This window comes from Hemitrygon akajei, chromosome 29 (assembly GCF_048418815.1).
Source record: "Hemitrygon akajei chromosome 29, sHemAka1.3, whole genome shotgun sequence".
NCBI classification, from domain to species: Eukaryota; Metazoa; Chordata; class Chondrichthyes; order Myliobatiformes; family Dasyatidae; genus Hemitrygon; species Hemitrygon akajei.
The window spans coordinates 31097292-31116637 of record NC_133152.1 but is presented as its reverse complement, the minus strand read 5'-3'; the positions used below and the strand labels follow the sequence as shown (position 1 = coordinate 31116637).

The 19346-nt window shown below is 43.4% G+C and overlaps 1 protein-coding gene across 10 annotated transcripts in view; it reads left to right on the top strand.

The window, feature by feature from the left end:
* The window catches only part of plch2a (phospholipase C, eta 2a), a 324151-nt gene that overhangs the window by 169489 nt on the left and 135316 nt on the right, over nt 1-19346 (top strand). For all 10 annotated transcript variants that reach the window (XM_073032106.1, XM_073032111.1, XM_073032109.1 and 7 more), the window contains one exon: nt 878-1024. In XM_073032106.1, the coding sequence (XP_072888207.1) occupies nt 878-1024 (147 nt within the window). The remainder of the gene's footprint in view (nt 1-877; nt 1025-19346) is intronic.

Sequence of the window (19346 nt, the reverse complement as noted above, 5' to 3'; positions counted from 1 at the left end):
TAACTTTTGACTTAATTAACCAGTGAGAAACTGGGATAGGCTTAGATTTTATTTTTCAACAACCTTTTCCCTCTGGGCAAGACTAGAATAAAATGAGCTGCTGATACTTGCCCATTGAATTTCATCTCATCATATTCAGCTTTGCTACAAAAACGTGGTAAGCCCAAGGGCCATAATTTTATGTGAGGTCAGTGAAGATTGCAACTCAGATCCTGTGACATTTTTCATTGGCTGGAGTATTGTTGACCAGAGAATAATTGACAAAAATTCAGAGAGGAGATTTTTAAAAATATAATCTGGATTTCTTTGCTGGAAAGAATAGAGGAAACAAATTCAACAGGGGCAGCACAGTAGCAAAGCAATTAGTGCAACGCTTTACAGAACCAGTAAATACCTATCAGAGTTTAATTCCTACCATTAGAAGACATTTGCATGTTCTCCCCATGGCTGCATGGGTTATTCTGGGTGTTTCAGTTTCCTCCCACAGTCCAAAGACATTATTATTGAGTTGTGTGCATGTTATTTTGATGCCAAAAATGTGGCTACACTTGGCTGCCCCCAGCACAGTCCTCAGACTGTGTTAGTCACTGAGGCCAAATGACACATTTCACTGTAAGTTTTGATGCACTTGTGACAAATAAAGCTCTTTTTTAATCTTTAAAGGGACTTAGATAATTCATTTTAAAATTAAATTTTCTGAGTATATAGAGAAGGAAAATTTGCACAGCTGTGAATGAAGGGATGTAGGAGGGTCTGATGGGAGAATCTCTGGCGGGTTGTCCAGGCTCCTTTAGTGGTGTCTGGTTCCACGTATCAGCAGTTATTTGAGTATGGGATGAATGGCTTGTGCACTGATAGGTCTCCCTTCTCTCTACAGTGGAACGATGTATGAGCTTGATGCAGGCCGGCACTCAGATGGTGAAGCTTAGAGGAAGCTCGAAAGGCCTGGTTCGTTTCTACTACCTGGACGAACATAAAACCTGCATCAGGTGGCGACCATCCAGGAAAAACGAGAAAGCCAAAAGTAAGTGACCGTCGTCATGGGATAGAACGTAAAGCAACAGCCGCCAGCACTGCTCACCATGCACACACGAACACACACGTATACCATTGACAGCTTGCCTTTACATAGCATCCTTAATGTACTTATTTATGGTACTTAGAGATACACCGCTGGGTAGGCCTCCCAGCTCTTCAAGCCGCACTGCCCCAGTATCCCCCAACTCACCAGTTTAACCCTAACCTATTCACAGGACAATTTACAAGGACCAATTAACCCACCCAGTTAGTTTTTCTAAGTTCAAAAGTTCAAAGTAAATTTATTATCAAAGAACATATATGTCACTCCATATACAACCCTGAGATTCATGTTCTTGCAGGCACAATAGCGTAATAACTGTAATCGAACCAATGAAAGACCGCACCAACTGGGCATTCAACCAGTGTACAAAAGACAGTAAACTGCGCAAATACAAAAAGAAAGAATAATAATAATAATGAATAAATAAGCAACAAATATCAAGAACCTGAGATGAAGAGTCCTTGAAAGTGAATCCATATGTTGTGGGAACATTTCGGTGATGGAGCAAATGAAGTTCATGGTCTTCTGCTGCTGTAGCCCATCCACTTTAGGGTTCTATGTGTTGTGCTCTTCTGCACACTACTGTTGTAACACCTGGTTTTTTTGAGGTACTGTTGCCTTCCTTTCAGCTGGAAGCAGTCTGGCCACCTGCCTCTGACCTCTCTCATTAACAAGGCGTTACCGTCCACAGAACTGGATGCCGGTCACTAGTCATTTTTTGTTTCTCGCACCATTCTCTGTAAGCTCTAGAGACTGTTGTGCATGAAAATCCCAGGAGGTCATCAGTTTCTGAGATACTCAAATCACCCTGCTTGCCGGCAACGAAGTCACTTAGATCACACTTCTTCCCCATTTTGATGTTTGGTCTGATCAACATCTGAACCTCTTGACCATGTCTGCATGCTTTGTTGTATTGAACTGCTGCCACATGATTGGCTGATTAGATATTTGCATTAATGAGCACATGTACTAAATAAAATGGCCACTGAGTGTACATTTGGTTTGGAGGTGGTAGTGAGGGCAGAGGGAAAAGTTCCAGGAACCTTCCTTGGAGATGAGGTAGTGGTGATGCTGGGAGCTGGGGGATGGGGAAGAGATCGATGCTGTTGATGTAGAAACATTGGTCTGCGGTGTTTCCCTTGGAGTAGGTTTCCGCCGGTCACTAGGTCCAGAATGTGTAAGCACATGATTAATTATTCATACTCAGAAACTACATGGGCACAATTGATTTGCTGCCAGATGCTGCTTTATAATTTATGCAGTCAGTGTCTCTACAATGTAAATTGGTCTCTTTTGGTTCAAAGATTAAAGATTAGCTTTACTTGTCACATGAAGACGTACAGTGGGATGCATCATCTACAACACAGTCTGAGGATGTGCCGGAGGTAGGCTGCAAGTGTTGCCATATGCTTCCAGTGCCAATATAATATGCCCACAATTTACTAACCCTGACCTATTTTGTCTTTGGAATGTGGGAGGAATCCTGAGCACCAGAGGAAACCCACTCAGTCACGAGGATATGGGAGCATGACCTGGGAGGTGGGGGTCCCCGATGATGGGTGCTGCTTCCTGCAATAACGCTCCACGCACTTGCACTCAATGGCACAGACAGTAGTAGGAAGTGAACCGGGATCCCTGCCACTTTAAACTGTCACAATAATCCCCACACTACCCTGCCAACCGAAGAGAAGATCCACTTTTGAGGAAACATATTAAGCGAAGATGAAGCTTCAGCCTTGGACGTTGTGTTTTGGGGGATCACAGGTACCTTACTGCCATCCTCCTAGCCATCTCGAAACAAGTCTGTTTTTTGGATAGGTGGATTAGTTGGTTTGCTAATCACACAGAAATAGGTGGTATTCTGGTTAGTGTAGAAGGTTGCCAAAGGATGCAACAGGTTATAGATCAGTAGCAGACATGGGCAGTAAAAATGGAAGGCAGAGTTTAATCCAGGCAAATACGAGGTAGGGGTAGCAGGATGGAGATACATCTCTACCAAAGGAGGTGTAAGGCACCTCCTTCCCTCTGCGAGCCTGCAGATCACCCTTAGGTAAGGTGTAGCAACTGATTAGCCCCCTGATAAGGGTCATGTGAGAAGCAATATGTGAGAAGAATATTGCAATTCCTGGCTATGCGATCACTAACGTCAGGCAGAAAATCTTGGAAGAGTATTGCTAATGGCTGGGGTCACCCATCTTGTAAAGACACTGCTCAGAAGAAAGCAATGGCAAACCACTTCTGTAGAAAAATTTGCCAAGAACATTCATGGTCAAGACCATGATTAGTAAACACGAGGAAATCTGCAGATGCTGGAAATTCAAGTAACACACACAAAATGCTGGTGGAACACAGCAGGCCAGGCAGCATCTATAGGGAGAAGCACTGTCGACGTTTCGGGCCGAGACCCTTCGTCAGGACTAACTGAAAGGAAAGATAGTAAGAGATTTGAAAGTGGGGGGAGAGGGGAAAATGCGAAATGATAGGAGAAGACCGGAGGGGGTGGGGTGAAGCTGAAGGCAATCACCTTTCCAGCTCTCAGCTTCACCCCACCCCCTCCAGTCTTCTCCAATCATTTTGCGTTTTCCCCTCCCCCCACTTTCAAATCTCTTACCATCTTTCCTTTCAGTTAGTCCTGACGAAGCGTCTCGGCCCGAAACGTCGACAGTACTTCTCCCTATAGATGCTGCCTGGCCTGTTGCATTCCACCAGCATTTTGTGTGTGTTGCAAGACCATGATTATCTATGTTATGTGACTCTGCACATAGTGAATGAATGAAGTATGAGGTGTTGTACTTAGTAAGTTCAAATGTAAAGGGAACACAGTTAATGGCAGAGTCCTTAACAACACTGATATACAGAGGGATCTTCTGGTATCACAGCTCCCTGAAAGTGGTCATGTAGGTTGATTTTTGTAAAGAAAGCATATGGCATACTTGCATCTATTAGTTCAGAATCAGAATTAAAATCAGGTTTATTATCACCAGGATGTGTTGTGAAATTTGTTAGCTTAGCAGTAGCAGTTGAATGCAATACATGATATAGAAGAAGAAGAAGAAAAAAAATCAATCAATTACAGTATATGTATAATGAATAGATTAAAAATCATGCAAAAACAGAAATAATATATATTTAAAAAGTGAGGTAGTGTTCAAGGGATCAATGTCCAATTAGGAATCGGATGGCAGAGGGGAAGAAGCTGTTCCTGAATCGTTGAGTGTGTGCCTTCAGGCTTCTGTACCTCCTTCCTGATGGCATTGAGGCATTGAGTTCAAGTGTCAGGAAGTTATGTTGTAGTTTTATAAAGCTCTGCTGAGGCCACTTCTGGAGTTTGCATTCAATTCCAGTCACCCCTTTGTAGGAAGCATGGGGAGGTTTTAGAGAGGGTGCAGAAGAGATTTTCCAGGATGCTGCTTAGATTAGAGGACATGTGCTATAAAGGAGAGGTTAGACAAAATTGAGTTGTTTTCTCTGGAGTGTCAGAAGCTGAGGGAGATCTGTTAAAAGTTTCTATAATTATGAGAAGCATAGATAGACAGCTGGTGACTTTTTCTCAGGGTCAAAATGTCTAATACTAAAAAACATGCATTCAAGGTGAAAGGAAGAAAGTTCGAAGGAGAAGCAGAGGGCAGGTTTTTAACACAGAGAGTGGTGGAATGCATTGCCAGGGTGATTGTTGAAGTAGTTACAATAAAGATGTTTAAAATGCCCTGAGACACACAAATCAATATACAGAGAAGAGAGGGATATAGATCATAGCCCAGAAGACATAAGAGCAGAATTAGACCATTCAGTTTCTGAGTCCATCATTTTATCATGACTGATGTATTACCCCTCACAACCCCATTCCCTGTCTTCTTCCTGTAACATTTGACACCCTTATTAATCAAAGATCAGCAGCATTCACTTTAAATATCTCCTATCTCTTAGCCTCCACAGCCATCTGTGGCAACGGATTCCACAGATTTAGCACCCTCTAGCCTGAGAAGTTCCTCCTCATCGCTGTCTAAAGGGATATCCTTCTATTCTGAGGCTGTGCCCTCTGGTCCTGGAATCCCCCACTACAGGAAAATTCCTCTCCACGTCCACTCTGTCCAGGCCTTTCAATATTCAATAGGTTTCAATCAGATCCCTCCTCAATTTTCTAAACTCCAGCAAGTACATGCCCGGAGCCCTCAAACACTCCTCACACGTTAACCCTTTCATTCCTGGGCTCACTCTCCTGAACTTTCTCTGGACCCTCTGCAAGGCCAGCACATCCTTTCTTAGATAAGGGTCTGAAATCTACTCACAGCACTCCAAGTATGTCTTATAAAGCCACTGCAATACATACTTGCTTTTATATGCTAGCCCTCTCAAAATGAATGCCAGCACTGCATTTGCCTTCGTCACCACCAACTCAACCTGCAAGCTAACAGGCAGAAAGAATTGAGTGTTGTTAGCTCAATTAGTTCAGTACAGCATCATAGGTTGAAGGGCCTGTTCCTGTGCTGTATTGTTCTATGATCTGTTTTGGATGTATCAGCCAATCCTGGATAGCTAGAGGTAAGGACGACCCTCAGATCCCATTGTTTGGCTCATTGATAATGTCAGGATGCTCCCTGTCTTTTGGGTGATAGTAGATCCATGCAGCTCTTGGCAGGAAATGATGTGTGTTTTGATCTGTTGTCAGCTTAGGGATTTAATACAGGGCCTCCTGGTCTTTTAAGTATAAGGAATAGAGTAGATGAGCTTGAGACTCAGTTGGAAATTGGCAAGTACGATGTTGTGGGAATAACAGAGACATGGCTTCAAGCGGACAGGGCCTGGGAAATGAATATTCAAGGATATACATCTTATCGAAAGGACAGACTGACTGGCAGAGGGGGTGGGGTGGCTCTGTTGGTGAGGAATGATATTCAGTCCCTTGTGAGGGGGGACATAGAAACAGGGGAATGTAGAGTCAGTATGGATAGAACTGAGAAATTCTAAGGGTAGAAAGACCCTAATGGGAGTTATCTACAGGCCCCCAAACAGCAGTCTGGATGTAGGGTGTAAGTTGAATGAAGAGTTAAAATTGGCATGTCGCAAAGGTAATGATACAGTTGTCATGGGGGATTTCAACATGCAGGTAGACTGGGAGGATCAGAATGGTACTGGACCCCAAGAAAGGGAGTTTGTGGAGTGCCTCTGAGATGGATTCTTAGAACAGCTTGTACTGGAGCCTACCAGGGAGAAGGCAATTCTAGATTTAGTGTTGTGCAATGAACCGGATTTGATCAGGGACCTCGAGGTAAAGGAACCATTAGGAGGTAGTGACCATAATATGATATGTTTTAACCTACAATTTGAGAAGGAGAAGGGAAAATTGGATGTGTCAGTATTACAGTTGAACAAAGGGAACTTTGGAGCAATGAGGGAGGAGCTGGCCAAAGTTCAATGGAACAATACCCTAGCAGGGAAGACAGTGGAACAACAATGGCAGGTATTTCTGGGAATAATGCAGAAGGTGCAGGATCGGTTCATTCCAAAGAGGAAGAAAGATCCTAAGGGGAGTAAGGGGCGGCCTTGGCTGACGAGGGAAGTAAAGGGCAGTATAAAAATAAAAGAGAAGTATAACATAGCAAAGATGAGTGGGAAACCGGAGGACTGGGAAGCTTTTAAAGAGCAACAGAAGATAACAAAAAAGGCAATACACCAAGAAAAAATGAGGTACGAAGGTAAACTAGCCAAGAATATAAAGGAGGATAGTAAAAGCTTCTTTAGGTATGTGAATAGCAAAAAAATAGTTAACCAAAATTGGGCCATTGAGGACAGAAACGGGTGAATTTATTATGGGGAACAAGGAAATGGCAGACGAGTTGAACAGGTACTTTGGATCTGTCTTCACTAGGGAAGACACAAACAATCTCCCAGATGTAATAGTGGCCAAAGGAACTAGGGTAAAGGATGAACTGAAGAAAATTTATATTAGGCAAGAAACGGTGTTGGATAGACTGTTGAGTCTGAAGGCTGATAAATCCCCGGGACCTGATGGTCTGCATCACAGGGTACTTAAAGAGGTGGCTCTAGAAATCGTGGATGCATTGGTAATCATTTTCCAATGTTCTATAGATTCAGGAACAGTTCCTGCTGATTGGAGGGTGGCTAATGTTGTCCCACTTTTCAAGAAAGGAGGGAGAGAGAAAACAGGGAATTATAGACCAGTTAGCCTGACGTCAGTGGTGGGAAAGATGCTGGAGTCAATTATAAAAGAGGAAATTACGACACATTTGGATAGCAGTAGAAGGATCAGTCTGAGTCAGCATGGATTTATGAAGGGAAAATCATGCTTGACTAATCTTCTGGAGTTTTTTGAGGATGTAACTATGAAAATGGACAAGGGAGAGCCAGTGGATGTAGTGTACCTGGACTTCCAGAAAGCTTTTGATAAAGTCCCACATAGGAGATTAGTGGGCAAAATTAGGGCACATGGTATTGGGGGCAAAGTACTGACATGGATTGAAAATTGGCTGGCTGTGACCAGTGGGGTACCGCAAGGTTCGGTGCTGGGACCGCAGCTGTTTACAATATACATTAATGATTTCAGGGGTGTCAAACTCATTTTAGGTCACGGGCCAGATTGAGCAAAATGCAGCTTCATGCAGGCCGGATCAGTCGGATGCGTGCGAACGCAGCTTTCGTTGCCTCCGTTTTTTCAGCCTGCTCTCATGTGTCTCAGTCTCTGCTATAACTACAAAGTGTTTCACTTTACAAATTCTGTTTCTTATGAAGAAGACTGCCGAGCAAGACTGCTGAATAAACACTAAAAACCCTGAAAACCTGGTACCTGAATAAACTCAGCATTAGCCATATCATACGCCATAGGCGCTTTGATTACTGGGGCCAGCTTTAATAGTAATTAGATATTATCTCGCGGGCCAAAGGTAATTCCACCGTGGGCCGGATTTGGACCGCGGGCCTTGAGATTGACATATATGATTTAGATGAAGGGATTAAAAGTAACATTAGCAAATTTGCCGATGACACAAAGCTGGGTGGCAGTGTGAAATGTCAGGAGGATGTTATGAGAATGCAGGGTGACTTGGACAGGTTGGGTGAGTGGGCAAATGTATGGCAGATGCAGTTTAATGTGGATAAATGTGAGGTTATCCACTTTGGTGGCAAGAACAGGAAGGCAGATTACTATCTAAATGGAGTAAAGTTAGGAAAAGGGGAAGTACAACGAGATCTAGGTGTTCTTGTACATCAGTCAATGAAAACAAGCATGCAGGTACAGCAGGCAGTGAAGAAAGCTAATGGCATGCTGGCCTTTATAACAAGAGGAATTGAGTATAGGAGTAAAGGGGTCCTTCTGCAGCTGTACAGGGCCCTGGTGAGACCCAACCTGGAGTATTGTGTGCAGTTTTGGTCTCCAAATTTGAGGAAGGACTTTCTTGCTATTGAGGGAGTGCAGCGTAGGTTCACAAGGTTAATTCCTGGAATGGCAGGACTATCATATGCTGAAAGATTGGAACGTCTGGGCTTGTATACACTGGAATTTAGGAGGATGAGAGGGGATCTGATTGAAACATATAAGATTATTAAGGGATTGGACACGCTGGAGGCAGGAAGCATGTTCCTGCTGATGGGTGAGTCCAGAACTAGAGGCCACAGTTTAAGAATAAGGGGTAGGCCATTTAGAACAGGGATGCGGAAAAACTTTTTCACCCAGAGAGTGGTGGATATGTGGAATGCTCTGCCCCAGAAGGCAGTGGAAGCCAAGTCTCTGGATGCATTCAAGAGAGAGTTAGATAGAGCTCTTATTGATAGCGGAGTCAAGGGATATGGTGAGAGGGCAGGAACAGGGTACTGGTTGTGTATGATCAGCTATGATCACAGAGAATGGCGGTGCTGGCTAGATGGGCCGAATGGCCTACTCCTGCACCTACTGTCTATTGTCTATTGTCTATTTATCCAAATGGCAGTGTGATAAATGTCCAGGATGTTGGGAGAGCTCCCCTGCTCCTTGTTTAATTTCTGCCAATCCATCTTATCCTTCCACCTGAGAAAACAAACAGGACCTGCCTAAGCGAAAACCAAAATAAAAATTACACTTGTTGGAAATCTGAAAATAAAAATGAGTAATTGCAGAGAGTTATGGTTCGGTTTCAGGTCTCCTGTAAGGTCTTCGATCTGAAATATAAATGCTGTTTCCCTTTCCACAGATGCTGTCTAACCTGCTGAGGATTCTGTTTTAATTTTAGACCCCTTTCAATGTCTCCTCTGAAAGACAGCACTCTGACAGAGTGACACTCCCTGAGTATAGGCCTGATTTCAGCTGCGATTACGTCCTTGTGTCTCAGGAATGGCGCTCAAATCAGAGGCTGGAAGGTTGCCCAGAGCCATCGACTTCAGTAGAGGAGGACCCAAGTTATAAGGAAAGATTGAATAAGTTAGAACTTTATTCTTTGGAACGTAGAAGATTGAGAAATTTGATAGAAGTACACAAAATTATGAGGGTTATAGATAGGGTAAATACAAGCAGGCTTTGTCCACTGAGGTTGCATTGGTCTACAACCAGAGGTCATGGGTTAAGGGTGAAAGATGAAAAGTTTAAGGGGAACATGGGGGGAAGCTTATGGAACGAGCTGCCCGCACAAGTGGTACATGCAAGCTCAATTTCAACTTTTAAGAGAAGTTTGTTTCGGTACACAGATGGGAGGGATATGGAAGGCTAATGGTCCCAGTGCAGGTAGATGGGACTAGGCAGTATAAATGGTTCAGTATGGACTAGATGGGCTGAAGGACCTGTTTCTGATCTGTACTTTTCTATGATTAGAAGTAGGAAAACACTTCAAAGGGAGGGAAGAGAAACCAGAAAGATATTTTCAGAGACAGAAATGTAGTTCAGTGGGCCGTTCCTCCAGAAAAGATTTGAAAGGATGACTGCAATGATTGTTTGCTTTCTTTGTTTTAAAATGCCCACCAGAAACTCTGCTGTCAGTTCACTCATTGTTACTCAGATGCACTGATTGTTCCTGAGTAATTATTCTGCTGAACTGTAATCTATGGTTTATCCTTCAACAGATTTAACAAAAAAAAAGCCTGACTATCACATCTGTGAGGAACTCCAGAAGTGTGGCTTAATAAGATGTAGAGGAAATTGAGAATGCAAGTGTTGCTTGTGATCAGATTGGTCAGTGCCTGGGTAAACTGTGACAAGTTTATGATGTACATTTAGTGGTGAGGGAGGCACACCTAGAACACTGGAAAGAGTTCAAAGAACGTGGCTCTGGATAGACTGGACTAGTGTTCCTCATCACAAATTGAGAGCAGAGATGACAGCGGGAAATCAGAAGGTTTCAGTGCATTTGTAACCTGAAAACATAAGCCTGTTCATCTTAAAAATGAGTAAGGAGTTTGGAAAAGAAAACATGCAGTCCCACCAGGGGGATACAAAACACAGGTACTAATATCGAACAAGTGAAAACCTTGCGGATGCTGGGAATCCGAGCAACACACACAAAATGCTGGAGGAAATCAGCAGGCCAGGCAGCATCTAGGAAAAGAGTACAGTCGACATTTCGGGATGAAACCCTTCGGCAGGCACTTATATAACCGGTATGTGAGGGATATGGACACAGACTTCTTGCAGATAAATATAAACAATAGCCTTCTGTTTTCTACCTAATAAACATCCCAAATAAACATTTTTATGTCCTATGATGTTCTAAAAAATACTTAAATGCATAGTAAGAAATAATATTAGTTAACAAACTTTTCCACTGAAACTTAAAAACAGTAATCAGGTTTGCATTCACACGATAGGGTCTTTTAAGAAACTTTTGGATAGGTACGTGGAGCTTAGAAAAATAGAGGGCTTTAGGTAAGCCTAGTAATTTCTAAGGTAGGGACATGTTTGGCACAACTTTGAGGGCCGAAGGGCCTGTATTGTGCTGTAGGTTTTCTATGTTTCTATACACCTGTGAAAACAATGATTTTGCTTGATTATATTGGTGGAAAGCGGGGAGCCACTTGACCCAAGTGGTTTGGAAACTAATCACTATATTTTATTGACAATGGTTGGTTTCTCAAGGTTTATGTATATATAGGTATCTTTGTTAGAAAAAAGTCAATGGGAGTTGAGGCTAACTTGTCACTACACAGATCCCCAGGTAGCAAATTAGTGATAATGAAAATAGATCCAAGGTGGACCGTAGAGAGTGGTGGGAGAGTGGAAGTTCTGTCACAGGAAGTAGTTGAGCTGAACATCGTGGATGCTTTTAAGTGGGGGGGGGGGGCAAGAATACCAAGGTGTTGTATATCTAATATTTAGGTAATATTTGAGTGATATTGTAAATATATTGTTTGATTAAGCATTCCTTGTTGTTTACATAATGCATTGCACATTATATATAAAAATATGTAAATAGCGTACATCATCACACCACCACATCGTATGCGCGCACTTCGCTTAAAATAAAAGCTAAGTTTAACTCACATTTCTGACTCCTTTAAATTAGTTTCATGTTTTGGAGTTACAAACATAACAAAAGGTATACTAATTGGTGAGAAGGGGGCTAGGAGAAATACCAAGAAGCATTTGGGCTGAATGACCTAATCTTTTTTCATAAAGTTCAATGAAAACCCTCTTCTGTGTAAGAATGTGAGCACGTCCCATTGCTGGGGAGTTGAGCAGGAGAGATCTGATGACCTGGATAATGAGAATAAGCTGATGAGTGAAAAACAATTTCTTCTCTTTGATGGCGGTAAATGGAAAAAATTGGGAAACAAAATGAGATTCAAAGAGACGCAGCTCAATTTATTTCAAAACATTTTGTTCTCTCTGCACCAGCGTTTGAGCAAGCTCATTCCTTCTTGAATTATGGTGCTGCTTCTGCCTGTCTCACCTGGGTGGAATGCTTTCTGTTCTTCACCTTCAGTTTGGAGAAGCAGAAGTCAGCAAGCTTGTGGGGAAATGATGAAAGTTAATGGAAGAGAAGGGTTGAGCTGATGTTCCTCGAAGGGGCTCTGTAATTAAATAAACTGCTTATCCTTGAACTATTTAAAGCCAGAACTTAATTTCTAATCTGCATTTTGTTGTGTAGCCAAGATCACTGGTATTCCCTTGGCACAGATATTGATCCTGGTAACAAAGAGAATGGTTTGACATTAAACACCTACTGAGCTACCCAATTATATCATCTCATTTAGAAACATTTATCTTCCACCTCCATCTTTTTGCTTCTTTTCTCATTGGAGACCTCCCTAGGTTGGAAGAATGTTAAAAATGCGAGTAGGCCTTTTGGCCCCTCAGACCTGATTTTCAATCTGAATTCCACTTTCTTGATTTACTCTTGCAGGCTTTTTATTTTGGTCTGATCGGGCCAAGGGCATTGCTGACAAGACTTACTTCTATGACCCACCATCAGCAGCGGATTGTGGGTCCACTTGTTGAACCCCTATAAACTGTAAGGGAGAGTTCCATTCCTCAAGAAAATAGGTGGTACAGTAGCGTAATGCTATTACAGTGACAGCAGGTTCCATTCCACCACTGTCTCTTAGGAGTTTGTTTGTTCTCACCGTGATCACGTGGGTTTCTTCCGGGGGCTTCAGTTTCTTCCCACATTCCAAAAGGCTTTTGGATTAGTAGGTTATTGGTCATGTGGGTGTAACTAAGCAGCACAGGCTCTTTAGACCGGAAGTGCCTGAAGTGTCACTAGAATTAGGGGACATGGCCTCAAGATTCGGGGAGTAAATTTAAGACGGAGATGAGGAGGAACTGCTTTTCCCAGAGAGTGCTGAATCTGTGGAATTCTCTGCCCAATAAAGCAGTGGAGGCTACCTCAGTAAGTATACTTAAGACAAGGTTGGATAGATTTTTGCATAGTAGGGGAATTTAGGGTTATGGGGAAAAGGCAGGTAGGTGGAGATGAGTCCATGGCCACATCAGCCGTGATCTTATTGAATGGCGGAGCAGGCTGGACAGCCTACTCCTGTTCCTATTTCTAATGGTTTTATTATGTTCTTATCATGCTCTATCTCTAAATAAAAATAAATAAAACCAGTGTACAGGTTGGATCTCTTTTGTGGCTTGTTTTACTGATCCCAACCTTTTAATTCCAGCAGGTTTAAGCTGCACTGAAGTTCTGAGAGTGGGATTTGAACAAGTTTTCTGTCGAATTCCAAGTCTAGCTCTCTTCATTCCTTGAACAGCCCGATGACTACAAACCAACACCACCCTGTGATGGAAAGGGGCTGTCGCTGACCTGATGCCTCTGACCTCTCTCAGGGATGCCCATTAATTTGAGGTGACCCAACCTTTCAACTTTGACCCTGCTCAGGAGAGAATCAGTGGGGTTCTTCTGTACAATCTTTTGATGGACTGTAACGAGAGTCAAGAGCTAATTATCCAATAACATTCACCACTGTAGCTTCTCTCTGATGTTTCTCCAAGATGCTGCTTGGACTGAAATGACGTCTCACTATTCTCATTTAGAGTCTTAGTATCATAGAAAAAATTCGGCACAGCAGCAGGCCCTTCAGCCCATCCAGCCTGTGCTGAAACATTTAAACTGCTTAGTGCCATTGACCTGCACCTGGACCATAGCCCTCCATACTCCTACCATCCATGGACCTATCCAAACTTCTCTTAAACGTTGAAATCGAGCTTGTGTGCACCTCTTGTGCCGGCAGCTCACTCCACATGCTCACGTCCCTCTGAGTGAAGAAGTTTCCCTTCATATTCCACTTAAACTCTTCACCTTTCACCCTTAACCCATGACCTCTAGTTGGAGTTCCACCCAACCTCAGTGGAAAAAGCCTGCTTGCATTTACCCTATCTATACCCCTCATAATTTTGTATACCTCTATCAAATCTCCCCTCAGTCTTCTACGTTCCAAGGTATAAAGTCCTAACTGATTCATTCTGATATACAGATATAAGATTTATCCTTGATTTACAAGGGAAGATAGTTCTCTTCCACAGAGATGAAGAGAGAAGCGGAGATTGTTTTTCCTTAGGAGTGTTAACAGTATGAGAGGCTTTGAAAGAATGAATATTGAGGAATGGTTTCCACTACTAGAGAGGTCAGTAACCAGAGGAAACAGGGAAAAAGAACTAGAGGGCAAATGTTTTCCATTCAGAATGAAGAAGCTGGAGGTCCATGAGTCAGTCCTGATTAGAGATTCTGAGATTCTCACACTATTCTGAGTGGATAGGATCAGTAGTTTTAAATTCCTTGGTGTTATCATATCAAGGGATTTGTCCTGGGACTTGCACAAAAATGCCAACACAAAGAAAGCAAGGCAGCGCTTCCACTTTCTTAGAAGTTTGCGTAGATTCGGCATGTCACAAAAACCTTTGACAAACTTCTATAGATGCACAGCGGAGAGTATCTTGGTTTACAACTTTACAACTCCTCCCTCGGAGTGTCAGACACCCTGAGCCAATAGGCTGGTCCTGGACTAATTTCCACTTGGCATTATTTACTTCTTATTATTTAATTATTTATGGTTTTATATTGCTGTATTTCTACACTATTCTTGGTTGGTGCGACTGTAACGGAACCCAATTTCCCTCGGGATCAATAAAGTATGTCTGTCTGTTGCATCGCGGCCTGGTATGGAAACACCAAAACCCAGGAATGGAAATGCTACAGAAGATGGTAGATACGGCCCAGTCCATCACAGGCAAAGCCCTCTCCACCACTGGGCACATTTACATGGAGCTCTGCTACAAGAAAGCAGCATCCATCATCAAGGACACCCCCCGCACTCCCCCACCATCCAGCCATGCTCTCTTAGTACTGCTACCATCAGGCAGGAGATACAGAGGCTTTAAGTCCCACACTACCAGGATCGACTGCTTGTATAACCGACAGATTCACTTTCAAGTTCTCACTATTATTTTTTATTTGCACCATTTATCTTTCTTTGCACATTAGGTATTTGGTCAATCTTAGTTTATGTGTAACTTTTCATAAATTCTTTATTTGCCTGTAAATTCCTACAAGCAAATGATTCTCAAGGTACCATCTATATACTTTGCAAAGATAGTGCTGGTGAGACATGGCGATGCTTTTTAATCAGTAAACAAAAGTACTAACAACTCTACTAAATATGCATTTTTGAGAATATCATTACTGCAACCCGCAGCCTGTAATTTTCCACTGGGACATGTGCTTTTGAGCTGTTTGTACGAACTGGCATTTTTGTGGTATCCTGAAATATTTGGTGAACTGGACTGTCGAGAATGCAGGTACAGCTGTGGTGGGCTTGGGGCTGGCCTGAATCTTTGGGCTGGACTGAAGCGGCAAGGCCTGGGCTCAACAACGGGTAACAAACCGATATTTGGCCAGTTTAAGCATCGAGCCAGATTGAAACGGTTATGGCGTTAAGGCTGAGGGCGGAGCACAAACCAATGTTCAGCTCAGCATTGAAGTAAGTCTGCAGCTGTGGCCTGCAGCCGTCAGCACTCGCCTCAGTGCTGAACTGGCTACACGGCTGTGGCCTGCAGCCGTCAGCACTCGCCTCAGTGCTGAACTGGCTACACGGCTGTGGCCTGCAGCCGTCAGCACTCGCCTCAGTGCTGAACTGGCTACACGGCTGTGGCCTGCAGCCGTCAGCACTCGCCTCAGTGTTGAACTGGCTACACGGCTGTGGCCAGCAGCCATTGGGTTCCTGGACCAGCTGCAGTTCTGAACTGGCTACATGGCTGTGGACTTACTTTCAGGGACTCTGTGGTTCATATTTGTTTGTTTGCATGATTTGTTCTTTCATTTTCATACATTGGATGGATGACTGTCTTTGTGGTGTGGGGTTTTTCATGGATTCTATTGTGTTTCTCTGCCTTGTGGCTGCCTACAAGAAGATGAATCTCAAGGTTGCATATGGTTTATGTACTTCGATAATAAATTTCCTTTGACTTTGAAAATGTAGGGATGTAGAAAGGTGAACTGATGTTGATCAGTAATTAATGTGCACTAGTGACTCACAGGGAGAGGAATGAATGAGACCTGGGGAAGATGTTTCATTGGGAGACAGGAAACAAGTTGAAACAGTGAGAAGCCGTAGCAGCCAAGAGCAGGATTTGTGAAATCTGAATAAATTAGCCAAACCCAAGGAGGAAATGCCAGCCAAATAGGGGCTGCGGAGCTGACATTGTGGTAGAGAGAAAGGTCTACTTCAGTGGAAAATGAAGTAAAAACAGAAAATGCTGGAACTATTCAACAGGTCAGGCAGCACCTGCGGAAAAAGAAACAGAGTCAACATTTCAGGTCCAAGATTCTCTGTCAAAACGGCACTCCCTGTCAGATCTCTTTCAACAGTTTCCCCAGGTTTACCCCTCAATCCGTTTCATTGCAACTATACTGCGACTGTGTTAGTGTTTGGAGAGCTCACTTGAAACCTTTTTTTTCCAATTGGTGCTTTTGGTAACCAGCTAGCACACAATACAAATGATTCAAACCCTACCCTCTCTTAGCTTTCTACTTCAGCTTGTACCTTGCTCTCCCACTCTTCAGTCCTTCATCCAACCCTTCCCTCCCTACCTCACTCCTTCGTCCCTCACCTTTCTTTTCCATTCTCAGTCTAATTCCTTCTCCTGTTACTTTACAACAGCTTATGGGTAGTCATCCTTTTTTCCTTTCTTTTCTGTTCTCTCAAATCTCCCATATTCTCTGCCCCTTGTTTCATTCTCCCCTGCTTTCCCACACCATCCCTTCCTGTCATTCTCACCCCTCCTCCACTCTCTCAACTCAACTCCTCTTCTCCCTACCTTTCTCGTCCTTTGCAACACACACACAAACTGCTGGAGGAACTCAACAAGCCAGGCAGCATCTACAGAGGGGAATAAGCAGTTGATGTTTAGAGTTTCAGCCCCAAAATGTCGACTGTTTATTCCCTTTCATAGATGCTGCCTGATCCGCTGAGTTCCTAAAGCATTTTGTTTGTGTTGCTCTGGACTTCCAGCATCTGCGGAATCTCTTGTGTTTATCATTTACTGCCTCTTCCTTCTCCTTCCCTTCTTTTCTCACCCTCTGCCTCTCTCCATCACTTTTCTTCCCTTCCATCACTTTTCTTTCCCTCCCTCCTCACCTATCCTCTCTCTACCCCTTTGTCTCCCTCTGCCTGTCCCTTTTACCTCAGCCTCTGCCACAAGAGCCTGCCATTCTCTGACGTGACATCGTACTGGTAGGATTCCATTGTCAGCCACGGGTGAGGTCTCTGATAAATGGTGGCCACACTTGGACTGCAGCTTCACTTGTTTTAGAGCTGCAAGGGGATTGGTAACAGGAACATCCCACAGTACAATACCTCACAGTGCCTGAAGTGTGGTATAATTACTGTGTTATTAGCAGCCACTTATTCTGCAAATCACAAGCTGTAGTGCCGTTGGCTGGTACAATGAAGGAAACCTCCTTGTTTTCGTCAGGTTGTAATCAGAAACAATTATTTACAACATGCTGAAAGACTTATATTAAAAAAAAAACTGTAGTGTATTATCAAAGGGGGGATTGCAAATATCTAATAATGGAATTAGAGGCCTATTTATCTGGAAAGCCATTGGCTGCCGAGTGGTCTATAAATGGAACAAGTTGCCAAATATTGAGCAGTTCTTCTAGGTCATTAGGTCTTTGTTAAAAAGGGCGTCGGGAGCTGGAAATGGGACTGCAGCTTCATGAAGGGACTCATAACTGCCTTGGTAATAACCACTTTCTTTAGAATGACGTCCAGGATTGGGAAGACTACCAGCAGAGCTGAGAAGGGAGCAGCCTCTGGCTATGGCGAAGGATTTGCACTCTTCAACTCGAATGTGAAAGGGGCAGGGCTTTATGATTACATAAAGTTGCCAAGAATACTTCAATTTGTGAGGTTTACCTCAGCAAAGCTGGAGATTGAATGACTGGACTCAGAGAGTAGCTTTGACAAGACGGAGTTGATCATAGGCAAAATGATGCTCCCCGCCACCCACTGGAGAGGCAGCAGATCAAATGGCCCTTCATATTTCTCCAGTAACTTCCTGTATCCGAGTCTCTCCCATCCCAGCAACCCAACCCATCAACATTTGCAGCCTGACAGGTGAAAGGAAGACTTGCATTTCTATAAACAAAAGAGATAAACCCGAAGAAATCTTGAGTAACACACATAAGATGCTGCAGGAAACCAGCAGATCAGGCAGAATCTATCTACAGAGGGGAATAAACAGTCGATGTTCCAAGCTGAGAGCCTTCATCAGGACATAAGCTCTGCCCAAAAATTCAATGGTCTATTTCCCTCTTTAGATGTTGCCTGACCTGCTGAGTTCACCTGCGTTTTGCGTGTGTCTTTCACAATGTCAGAATGTCCCACAGCCTTTTCACAACCAACAAAGCATTTTTGACGCGTGTTCAGTTACGCTACAGCCAAGCCTTATACAGCTTTGTATGATAGGGAACAGATCATCCTAAATAAATATGAGCCATGACACGGGGAAAATTCCCCTGCTCTTTGAAATAATGCCATGAGTTACATTACACACACCAAAGGGAGTAGGTGAGATCTTGGCTTATCGCACTTTCAATGGGTGGTCCAAAGGTTATGATTATTGTCAATGGAGTCATCTAGCAGGAATCGTGCCAGCATTTCATCAACGGTGGTTGCAGGACGGGTGAGCTCCTGCTTGTCAAGCCCAGGAAGTCTGAGTCAAGGAGCTGAAGGCAGTTCCTATAAGCAGTTCTCACTGAGTCAGCTGAAGGCCAAAGACTCTGTCTGTGGCCCTTAGATTGTACTGTAGCTGGAGTCACCCCCTTTAATCCCTGGTTATTTTAGTGAGTTTCCTGTTGTTACTAAATTAAGTACAATAGCACAGGAAATGGTAGGGATTCTTTCTCAGTCTGCACTGGCTTCGAAGCTGAGTGTCAGAGACGGGGATCTAGCCCCTGTGCCATCAAGTTACCATGGCAATGGGATTTGCTCATGGTAAGCTGTTGAAGTGAATAACAACAGAGGTGAAATTGGGAGCAGCTGATTCCTGGCATGTAACGACAAATTCAAATCCCTTCCTGACCTCTGTCCTTGTCCTACAACTAGCCCATATGTCACTGTACTCCTCCTGTGCTGAAGGTATCCATATTGTAGACTAGCAGTGGTCACAAGTCCTCTATGGTCCAGCAAATATTTAACACCCGAGCAATGTCTATCAAGCAGGACAGTTGTTTGTGAGGTTTATCGCCCTGCTGTGTCATTGCACTCTGATGCGCATTGGATCATGAAGAAGGAGGTATGATTAGAAATCCTTTCTGTTAACCAGGAGGTCCATGCTTTC